Source organism: Ciona intestinalis, chromosome 2 (assembly GCF_000224145.3).
Source record: "Ciona intestinalis chromosome 2, KH, whole genome shotgun sequence".
Lineage (NCBI taxonomy): Eukaryota > Metazoa > Chordata > Ascidiacea > Phlebobranchia > Cionidae > Ciona > Ciona intestinalis.
Window position 1 is genome coordinate 4,685,971 of NC_020167.2, and position 12,060 is coordinate 4,698,030.

Consider the following 12,060-nt stretch of genomic DNA (forward strand, 5'->3'; position numbering starts at 1 on the left):
TTGTACGCGCGTAAAGCAACGCCAAAACTCACCGATAGCCAACGAGCACAGCTATAGCTCATTAGTGATTTGATAAACATATTATTTTCTGAAAAAGTTAATGCTTTTGCAGTGCTGCTTGTTAGGGGTTAAGAGTTAGGGCTAGGGGTTAAGAGTTAGGGCTGGATTAAGCAGGGCTTTAACTAACATAAAACACTGCGAAAACAGGATTATAACGTACTGTAACGTACGTAATATATCACTATTGTGACGTAACATACCGCTAATGTGACGTAATAAAGCGTTAACCTTACGCAGGTCAGGCAAATTACGGTGACGAAGCATGTTTTCGCGCATTTTTAAAGTTAATTTTAGACACGAATTTTTTGCAAAAATAATTAAACAGTGGGTATCAGTAAGGTCTATAAGACATTTAGAAACCAAAATTGTCACTGACCACCAGCTAAAGGATTACCCGTTTGCAATGCAATCTTGTATGGCTTTTAAAATTTTACGACAATATATGCTTGGGTCGCAAGATTTTACCGAACTGAATTTATTTTTAAAATGGGTCGCCTTAAAAACGAGTTGGGAACCACTGTTTTAAAATACCGCAAAGGCACTGGGCGAAATCGTTATACAACTTTGGTTTTATGTATTTAGAGGTATAGTAGGGTGGGGGAAGATGGGACACTTTGTCAGACGAGACTCTTTTTTAATTTTCTTTTTACGGACCCCCATTTAATGATAATCAGGAAAATAAGGTTACAGAATTATTCGACAGTATTATCACGACTTTATAAAACGCCCGTATATATATATATTTCAATTTAGAGTCCCATCTTCCCCCACATTGTAGTTTTGTATGTTTTCATTGCCAAACTTTGAAAGATTTGCTTTTAATTTAGTAATTTATACCTAAGGGGGTTTTCAACTATAAGATACTGATATAATAAAAAGATAATATTTTGAAAATATATTCGAAATTTGGTCATTTGCACTTGGTGTTAATTTATAAGAAGTGGCTTGTGCCAAAAACAGAGTAGTAATACCCAATTTGTAGCAAAAATAAAAACTTTATCAATAGTTACAGTTATTTTTCTGTTAATACAAGTTCATATACATTTGTAGGATGCAATATTTATCCATTGATGTTCGAACATTACGCATTGTCGTTCTTACAATACCAATTGTTATGCAACAATATAATGTATAGGTAACATGTTAAAAACTATAGCAGTAGGGCAAGAAAAAGAATGTAGACTTAATTTTTAAAGCGTACAGTATTATTTCGTGTTATTTACGCCTATTCCTATTTATAAATACACCTAATAAATCAAAATTAACAATGATTTTAAACTGTCCCATCTTATCCTGTGTGTTTTCGAATTTGTAAAATTTCCCTTGTTGTGCGGATAGTTAAATAACTCCTCGGTGTTTTATTATATTTTATTAAATTGGTGTCAATTAATCAAGGAATGATAGTACCAATTCGTGGTATTAACCAAAACCGTCATCTATTTTGATTTTGGAAATATTTGGCAATATGTGCTTAAGACAGCAGGCTGACAATTTTGTCTTGTTTAAAACCGGAATCATACTATTGCTATACAGTTCGTCAAATGTTATGTAGTCGCATAGAAAGTGCCGTTAACGCCTTTTTGATATGTCGCAGTTTAAACAATTGAAATTGGACCCTACGGGAATAAACGTAGCGTTCCACCCAATTTGTCAGCAGACTCACACGCCGTGACAAATCGAAGCAGAACAACCCCCGGTCGATATAACTTCTTTGAACCCACAAACCCAGGCAAGATAACTGAAAACCGTTAGGCGGAACGAGCACCACAGCTTGTTTTTGATTTTGGTATTTCCACGTAAATGCTATACGCTTAACCTTACTCATTGGAAACATAATTTTACCAGAGACCTTTATGCTTAATTATAACTCTTCACATATAATTAGCAAGTAATTCAGGTCTACATGAAACCACGAAAGTAAAGTTTTATTTTTATGAATAGAGTTCTAGATTGTGCTAAAGTAGAGTTATGGTATTTTATTTGTAAATGTTATTAGTTGTTGTCTGTGCTGCGTTTCAATGAAAAAGCAGTTTGATTATATTACCTGCTGTTATATAATGTCGATTATAAGCACGTAACTTGGTAACTATAAGGAATTTCATTTCAGTTTTTGGATTTTGCCTATACATAGTCGAATATTATGGGGTTTACATGGATGTCTAAACGACAAAACTTCTTCGGGTATGGGATTAAGCGAAATAAATTTCCGTATAGTTAAGTAATTTTAATCGACGTTATACCAGCATGGTAATATAATCAATTTGCTTTTTTATTGTAACGGTTTAAAGCCTTGGTAATAATACTGAGGGGTAAGATGGACCTTTATATGGTACGGTGGGGTAAGATGGGACACGTGTGGGCACAATGTATAGTACAATGGGGAAAGATGGGACACTCAAGCACATATTGCCCAATATTTTCAAAACCAAAATAGATGACGGTTTTTGGGTAATACCACGAATTAGTACTATCATTCCTATATTTATTGACAACAATTTAATAAAATATAATAAAACACACGAGGAGTTATTTAGCGATCCGCACAACAGGTGAAACTTTACAAATTTGAATAAACACAGGGTAAGACGGGACAGTTTAAAATCATTGTTAATTTTGATTAATAAGTGTATTTATTATTAGGAATACACGCAAATAACACAAAATAATACTGTACGCTTTGAAAATCAAGTTTCTTTTCCTTTTCCTACTGCTATATAGTTTTTAACATGTTACCTATACATTATATTATTGCATAACAATTGGTATTGTTCGAACGATAATGGGTATTGTTCGAACTTTAATTGATAAATATTGTATCCTACAATGTATAGTAGAGTGGGGGAAGTTGGGACACATTTTAACTCTATTTTCTCGTCCAACGTGGTAGTAAACAAGGAACTTTTAAAGAATTGTAAAACTATATGCTTAAGACTCCCATAGACCGTTGTTAACTGTTTAAAACACGATCAGGATATTCGAATATTATGCGCCGAAGGTGTCCCATCTTCCCCCATCCTATTATACAGTAGGGTGGGAGAAGATGGGACACCTTTTAACTCTATTTTCTCGCCCCGTTTAGTAGTAAACAAAAAACATTCAAGAAATTATGAAACTATAAACAAACGACTCCCATTGACCGTTAGTAATTGTTTAAAACACGATCAGGATATTTAGATATTATGTGCTAAAGGTGTCCCATCTTCCCCCACCCTACTAAATATGAACTTGTAACAACAGAAAATTGATAATAACTATTGATATTTGATAAAGTTTACATTTTTGCTACAAATTGAGTATTGCTACACTGTTGTCGCACAAGCCACTTCTCATATATTATCTCTTGTGCAAATGACCGAACACTCGTGTTATAACTTTTATTGCCCCGTAACCCGACAGTAAGTTAGTTACCTCCATTCATTCTTAACAACTAAAGGTTTCTTAAAACGTCAACGAAAGCTGGATGCAAGGCTAGACAGACGAAAAAGTTCCAAGAAAATTTGGGCGTAAAGGAACAAGAATTTGAGACTGTTGATTTACGTTAAGGGTTTGTGTTCGGGACATTGCGTTGTGACTGTAAGGCGTCACAATTGGAAAATCGGTGTATAGTTTACTTGTTAACTACAGAGACCAATAACCGAACCGCACACTGGTGCCACGACACAAACATCGCCTTTTTCACATCTATCCCTTTTCTCTATAACCATAGCGATGTAACCGGTTTCCAACAGATTTCTTTATTAGGATGGGCCAGGGCGGTTACCACCACCAGTCAGGAAATGCCATTTTTAATGCTGTGTTCGCCATTTTAGACTTGTTATGCGTAAATCGCTCAGGTGGTCGTCATGTACGTGTTTTTTTGTACATGCAAGCGGTATACTACAGAAGAATTAGAAAATGCAGAATTCATTTGAGTTATCGCAAGATATACGTAAACATGTTTAGCTAAGTTTAAGTTCGAACCTATACTTTGTTACCCGCATTTTATTTTCCGTTAATCGTGTGTAAGTTTAATAAAGCGTGTATTTGTGTTCGTGTAAAACCAACCAGCAGCGCCGCATCACTCAGGTTCGGATTACTTTCCTGCTTTCCTCTTACGTCCTTTAGTTGTAGTTGCATTGACTTTAAGTTTAGTATGTACGTTTAGTTTTACAGCCAGCCTTATATATATCCGCTTCAAGTTTATCGTTTCACCAATTTTTCTTCTCTATTCCAGATGTTTAGGTTATTATAATCCTAGACCTAAGTGATGGTATCATGTTAATAGCCGCAAACAGTTTGTATGTACTTTGTTGTTCCTTTGACGTTACGTTATTTAATCGTTCTTATTTGTGATACAGAAAACCATCCGTTAATAAACAAACCAAAAGGGATGCGATGGCTAATGCGGCAACAATAAAATAAGAATAATTGTCATAGAACCTTAACGTTTATTTGCTTTACTAAAAATATAAAATCTATGATAAATCGCGTTTAATATTGGTCAATTTGGGAGCAGGGGCGAAACGATGATTTCAAGACGCATTGCAGGTGCGCCGATTACCTAAATACTTTGGGTGTGTGGAGCGCACTTGTGCGTTGACCATGATGTCATGTACGGAAATTCGTAACTTAAATTTCGCCTTTTTTAAAGTTACGTGTAAACTAAATGTACTTTACTTGTTAAAAAGGCGCTATAAAGACGACGAGATATCTCCAGTAGGCCGTGGCGCTAATAAGGAAGTTAAAACAACATCTTCATTATTTAGCATACATGTGTCAAAAACAGGTTGGGTATTTGCCTTTTCACGTATAAGATCAAGTAAAGTATTGAGAGTGCAGATACCCTTTTTTATTACTTTTTTTCTGTTTCATACGCCTCGTTCTTTGGATATTTTTATTTTTTGTTCTTATGTAGGGCTGACAATTTGATCAGATTAAACCGTTTAGTTTCACGCTACAATGTTTAATAGCAAATACAATGTCTGTAACAAAATCATGAAGATCTAAACACATCAGCAGTACACACATTGTCTGTAACAAAAACATTAAAATCTGAATCCAATAGTAAAAACATTGTCTGGGAAGAGAATTCATTAAAGTCTAAAGGCATCGTTAAATATAATGTTTTAAACATGCAAGTCGACACACATATGGCAGGAAATTGCAGTTTCCTAATCAAACACAGCACCAGCATTACTGCCGCCGTTAAGATCAAATTAAATCATCTTAACTAATAACCCTACGATGGTAGTTTTGTTTTCTTCGAATCGTTGCTTAAATTAATTTGTTTATCATTAGATTGTAACCATTACAAACGGGTTTAAAAATGTTTACGATCTTACCCTATTTGTCATATTGCCCCACCCAACCATGTGCTATTTTATTCCCCATAGATCTGTGGACTTTTGCTGTTTGAAACATTTGGTATAAGATCTTAAAAGGTTTTAGGATCAAGAAACATCAACCGCTGTTTGCCTTTATCAAGTTACCATGAAATGCTCAACCTTTTACATGAAGTTTCTTTTGGTTGGCTCTTTGGTATTAAACTTCATATTATGCTGGCAACTTATCACAAGGTATACCTAAATAAACAGTGTGGGTTCCAGGAGACGCACCGTCTCTGTTGTGTCTGCTTACCATAACAAGATGTTTTGTTTGCCATGTCGGTTAGCCAATATCACATTAGGTAGCAGTTTGGAAACTATTCGGTTTTAAATAATTTCTTAAAGAATATTTCATTTGTATAGGGTAAGATGATTATAGTTTACACTATATAATATCCCATATTCCTAATCATTTTTTAACCACTACCAGCACGCTTTTAGAGAAAGGAAAAAATGTAACATTTTCCCCCAAACTACTATATACATTGCCCAAAATAATCTGTATTTTGATACAGTTACCAAGTCTATTAACGCCACATTCATACTCAATTTTATATACACTTCTACAGTGGTACCGACAGACTAACGGCAAGATCAGACACTATTAAAAGCGATGGTGAAACGCAGGACCCAGCAGAAGTGGTGCAGTTTGAACATCCAACAGTGGAAAAAACACAGCTTGTCCAAGACGAAAAAACGGAAAACAAGCAAGGTATTTGGGCAGAGAAAATGTGGATAAAAATTAAAGATTTCTGAATCGCTCAAGTTCAATAATATACTTTTTTAAACTTAGATGTTAATATTTAAGGCGCATAATTAGCAAATGCTTAACGATCTATTTTCTATTTCGTAAAAGCGGTACGAAAAAGTATCATTTTTTTGTATTCTATTATATATTGGCTTTGTTATGCAATACGTATTAAAGTATTGGTCTTTTAAATGATGCTGATTGTACATGCCGTAACGGCATACTGTGGTTCTCTAATGAAAGGGTCAACTGTGACTTTACTTCGGGCACAATACTCTTTCATTAGAGCTGTATTGTCACGTATAAAACTTCGCGTAACCGGATACGACACTCCTATAGCACGGGTGTTCGTACACCTTGTGCCAGCTTACGAGTTACCATGTATATGTAACTTTGTGGGTGATTATATTTTTGATTTTTTTTTATTTTGTTATGTATGGCTCCCTCTTTTTTAAGAATCAAGAGAAGATATCTTCTTTAACCCCATCCAGACTGGAAAATTGTTGGATAAAACGTTCCAGATACAGGAATTAGTTTTTCATCACATACAACAACTACGTAACAGTGAAAATGACAAAGAAACTGTTTTACAAAACATGGAGAGGTTATTTGAGCCGCTGAAAAAGTAAGATAATGTATATAATAATGCGTATTACCATGTAAGCCATTTTATTAGCAAAGAGATGGGAATTAACAGCAAAATCATCTGGATTTAAAACCAGAGAAGAAAAACCTTTCATGTTTACCCAAAGTGTTTAACAAAGAAACAAAAACTTATTCTTTAGCTATTTTTTGTTCATTTATCTGCAGTGATCTTTTAAACGACCAAGAAATAATGCACGAACAAGCCATGAAGTTGGCCGCTGTTGAAATAGAACAACTTAACAAAGAAGCAAAAGCATTTATACAAAAAACACAAGTAAAACAAAAATATTTATTAACATATGATTTCTTAACTCTTAACCATTTTTTAATACATGTCCGTCACACATCGGTTATAGATCTAAAACCCCGATATTTGCTCAGAATATTTCAAGTCTTTTCGGCGCCAGTTTATTTCTTTCAGCATCCGGTAATTGGAGTGTGCTCGCTAGGTATATTACCACTTTTAGCCATTTTTTAGGCGCAGCCGCGCAGGCATTTTTACTAAGTTGTGTGGTTATACAAATAAGTCAATTAAGGTAACTAAACTTATGCTTTTCCCCTAGAACCCTCAAGATTGTTCCAAAGCTAAAAAACTGCATTGTAAATTCGGGGACCAGGCATGTGGCTTTGCGTGTATGTTTCAAGAATATGGAATCTGCATGTTCCTTGGTATAGGTAGTGGCCGCGTTGTTGTGTGGGACTTAAACGACATGCTTTCTTACCCGGGCCTCAAAGAAGCATATCGTGATCCAAGCGATACGTGTAGTGATCTAAATGGTACAGAAAATGCTGTCCAATGGAAAGGTAACATATCAATATAAGTGGAAGGTCCTGCAGCGTGAAACGCGTTAGCTCCGTGTGTTTAGGCCATAGTTGGTCAATTGCCCTAACATTGTATAGTAGAATGGGAGGAGATAGGACACCTTTAGCACATAATATCCAAATATTCTTTTAAAGAATTAACAACGGTCTATGGAAGTCGTGAAGATCCGGTTTTATAATTCTTTGAACGGTCTTTGTTTACATCCGAATGGGACGAGAAAATAGAATGAAAAGATGTCATATCTTCCCCCACTCCACTATATATGCACATTCCATACTATGTAGTTGGGATCCTACTGAGTCATTGGAATTGTGCCAGATTTGGCCTATTACCGGCATTTTGTTTTTAAAGTCTTTATCTTTGTTGTCGTGTTTTATAACTATGTTAACAAAACACATATTCAGGAATAAATGATCCAATAAAAACAACAGCTGTTGAGAAACCTTTGTTTTTTTTTAAATATATAAATACAACAATTTGTTACTTATACTTATAAGTTATAAGTAGCACTGTTTGACACTTATAAATTGTTAAGCTTTATTTTCTACAGGAGAATTAGCAAACGGAGGCAACCAAAACGAAGATATCGTGAAAGTTACTATGAATAACCCTTACCAAAATGGCAACACAAACTTTGTTCCTTGGAAAGTACCGGACAAATTCCTAGAACGCATACAACGTGTGCATTCAAGCCCAAATCTGTGGTGGATAGGCCATGTCATGTCTAATATGCTGAGACCTTATCCCCACATTCTGGTGGAGTTTGAAAACATACAGAAAGAAATCAAATTTGCTTCACCAATAGTGGGGTAGGTAAAGTGAGAAATAGTGAGAAAGAGATCCTCCAGAGGAATCGACCTTTCGTCTGCCATAAAGCAGAACTTCATCAGAGTTTGCCTTTATTGTGATAACTGTAATAATTATGAATAAGGTCCTTATATTTAAAATAAATTGAGTGTATATGTTACTTTTGATTTTATGTTTATACACTTTACACTCAGCTTACGAGTTGATACATTTAGAATACACTACCGTGACGGTGATAAAGTAACTACCGGTGAAAGTGAAAGTCATGCACTTGAAGATTACATGCGCCATGTTATCCACTGGTATGAGAAGTACCAACTACGTCACCCTGGAGAGAAAATTGATAAGCGTGTGTATTTGGCTGCTTCTACTAAACAGATATTTACAGAGGCAAAGGAAAAGTGAGTTTGTTTACCAACGGCGCATTCAGGTTCAAGTTAAAAATTAACTTAACGTTATGTCACAATAATGGTATGCGTCACGCCAAAAAGTGATAAAAAAGCATCGTGCTGGTATTTTTACTCTAATGACCCATTATCCATGTGTACACATTCTTTAGGCCTAAGGGTGTGGTGTTTATCATGAATCTACATTCTGTTTATAAACATTCGATTCTTAAAATGCCTGATTAATTGCCTACTTGTTTGTCCCAGAACCTGCTTTAGCTGGTTTCTCTCTAGTTAGTTTAACAGCGAAAGTTTTTAACGAATGCACAGTAAGACGGTTAAATATTTCTTTACACGAATGAGCTACTTCCTTAATCGCGCATGACCGTGTGAACTTTAAAACCTGATTCACTCCTTCTGTTTGTACGTATGGATCGTAAACTGAGACTCTTTCCTATTTTTATTCATAGTGTGTTTTTTTCTGTTGCAGGTATCCTGATTTTCAGTTCATAACAGCACCCGGATATGTTACTATGAACTCACAGGACAGGAAACACCCTGCGGCAGTTAAAAGTATCATGTTTGACACCTACACATTAGTGGCATGCGATTTCCTTGTTTTAACATTATCGTCAAACGTAAGTTTCCTTGATAAGTCTTGTTATGGGCAAATAACTTTATTGAAGTCGCAACAGTAAAATGTAGGTGTCATTATTCTATAAGGGCTTTCTCTTTTATATAAGTGGGGACAGAGTCGTAGAAACACCGAGCAGTCCAACTGCCGCCATCTTGTTTCCAAAATCGAGCAAAAGGGGTGACTTTTGCAATAAATTGCGGTATTCATTTGTGGGAAGGCGTAACATAGCTTATATTTACCTTATCAAACATTCTTTGCGAAAAATATTTAAAATTATCCATATTAAATTACTAAAATGTCACAAATTCATTGCTTCTAACTCTCGTTTGCGACCTTTTTTCGATACAGAAAACAAAATTCGCATATTTTTTAGACTTTCCAGCCTTTAAATTTAGTTTTAGGTCCAAGTTTCTTTTCAAATTACCCAAAAATATGCATTTTCCCTATACCTACTGTGTTTTTTTGGGCACAAATTAGCGTTCCAACTGTTTTTTACGTAACAATGGGTTGGACTACTTTGTATTTTACGGCTCTAGATGGGTATTGAAGACCTGGGTTTAGGCCAGACTTGGTCTAATACCTCACCCAAACGAAAACAAAGACTACCCTACACAAATCTAAAAGAGCTTTACTTTTGTTGTGTGTTTGTATGAATTTATAGGTTCCATTTTATATGGATGAGTTTCTACAGAAAGGCATACCATGGGAACCTTTTACTTTTTCATGTAAAGCTAACAAAGACATATTATTATAGTGACAATTAAGTTAGATTGTTAGAATAAATAAGTATCTTGCCCAAGGATACACACGTCCACAATTGTAGTAATACTAAAGCCAGCATATTTTGGTAAAGAGATATATGTTATGTGTCATTTTTTGCAGGTTGGTCGACTTGTAGATGAACTTCGACAGACCATTTTCCCAGACCCAAATTACAGTCTTGTTTCAATTGATGATCGGTACTGGTACTACGGCGAGGCTCCACAGTTTGAGATTGCGATACAATCGCATACACCTCCTTCCCCCTGCCCTAAGGTTGGGTATGGTGGTAAAAACTTTTATGACTTTGTAAATAAGGTACGGAAAATAACTTGTGAGATGGCATTTGATGTTGGCGACATTATTGAAGTGTATATTTGGATGAACAAGGGGTACTTGTACGGTGGGCTTAATCAAAGAACAGGAGTTGTTGGACTATACCCAGCACATAAAGTGAAACCTAGATTAGCTTCAGCACCCTACCCTATTTAAATCAGACATTGTGGTGTTTGTGATATATAGTAGGGTGGGGGAAGATGGGACACCTTTAGCCCTTAATATTCAAAAATCCTGATCGTGTTTTAAACAACTAACAACGGTCTATGGGAGTTATGAGAATACGGTTTTATATTTCTTTGAATGTTCCTTGTTTACCACCCAATTAGACGAGAAATAAGAATGAACATGTGTCCCATATTCCCCCACCCTACTATAATTACTTTTAGGCCAATTCTAAATACGGTTTACTAAAAATAACTTTAAGTATCTTAACACATTTTGCATTCGCTTCATTATGTTCTAAAGTTCATTTATTTCTAATTTTAAGCCAATTCCAAATATGGTTTGTTTTAACTAAAAATTAAATATAACTTAACACAAAGTGTATTCGTTTCTATTAGGCTTCTAAAGGTAATTTTTTACGTATGCGACTCTTTTAACCGTTTTTACTGCGTTTTTTTTACAAGGAAAAAAAAGAAATTTGCTACATATATACAATTTGTCTGCTGCTTTTTCTGTTTTTTTTTACGCAACGGTTTTCACACAACGTTCCGCAATAACGTATTTGTTGTGTCCTAATTGACACAGAAGTGCATTTATTTGCGAGTTGCACAGTTTTAGAACTTTTTAACATCGATTTTAGTACACAGAAAATATGAAATCTGGTATACATAGCCTATATAATTTGGTTGTTGTTCTTTTTGTTATTTCTGCCAAGAATATAAAATCAAAAGTTGCATGCCGGTAGAACATATTTTTGTGTCCTAATTAACTTAGAAGTGCATTCATTTATGCGTTGCACTATTTTATAGCTTTTTTATAGCGTTTTTTTTTGCACAAGAAATAATAAAATCTGATACTGTATATTTATAAATTTGGTTTGTTGCTCTTTATTACGTTATTTCTAATAACAACAACATCAGTGTCCGGCGCCGTGGCGTAGTGGTTAGCGCGCCTGCCTGTAACCATTGTGGGCGTAAGTGTCTTTGGGCAAGACACTTAACGACAATTGCTCCAACCCAGCGGTCACTAATGGGTTGTCAAAATTATCAGCCATACAAAAAAAATAAATAAAAAATCCCCCAAAAAATAATCACCCACAAAGTAACATACAAGGTAACTCGTAAGCTGGCACGAGGTGTATTAACACCCGTGTTTTAACGACTGTCGTTTTCCGGCCACGCGAGGATAAAGTAAGTTACATTCAGTGATCGCCCTTGCCGGCACTTTATTAGACTGTGAGAATTCTGTCGAATATGCCTGTAACAATGTTTTCGTATATGTTATTGAATGCCATAACCGTGCGGATATTATAAAGTATCCTTTCTTACCTC

At 35.2% G+C, this 12,060-nt stretch overlaps 1 protein-coding gene across 2 annotated transcripts; it reads left to right on the forward strand.

Moving 5' to 3' along the window:
• The first annotated feature begins 4,266 nt into the window (after positions 1-4,266).
• LOC100179900 (alpha-(1,6)-fucosyltransferase-like) lies at positions 4,267-11,600 on the forward strand. 2 transcript variants are annotated; one of them, XM_026840555.1, is made up of 10 exons: positions 4,267-4,337; positions 5,433-5,615; positions 5,993-6,135; positions 6,628-6,796; positions 6,982-7,090; positions 7,380-7,620; positions 8,190-8,448; positions 8,662-8,847; positions 9,323-9,470; positions 10,352-11,600. In XM_026840555.1, the coding sequence occupies exons 2-10, from the start codon at positions 5,530-5,532 to the stop codon at positions 10,718-10,720; spliced, it is 1,710 nt and encodes a 569-aa protein (XP_026696356.1). In that variant the 5' UTR covers positions 4,267-4,337; positions 5,433-5,529; the 3' UTR covers positions 10,721-11,600. The 2 variants fall into 2 exon arrangements, with proteins under 2 accessions (XP_026696356.1, XP_026696357.1); XM_026840556.1 differs by lacking the exon at positions 4,267-4,337 and adding an exon at positions 4,466-4,825.
• The last annotated feature ends 460 nt before the right edge of the window (positions 11,601-12,060 follow it).

Excerpts from the sequence above, each read along its gene's own strand:
- LOC100179900 (XM_026840555.1), top strand. The coding sequence starts at position 5,530 with ATGAAATGCTCAACCTTTTACATGAAGTTTCTTTTGGTTGGCTCTTTG. Across the intron at positions 7,091-7,379 it reads CATTTATACAAAAAACACAA|AACCCTCAAGATTGTTCCAA; the intron begins GTAAAACAAAAA and ends CTTTTCCCCTAG. Across the intron at positions 9,471-10,351 it reads TTTTAACATTATCGTCAAAC|GTTGGTCGACTTGTAGATGA; the intron begins GTAAGTTTCCTT and ends CATTTTTTGCAG.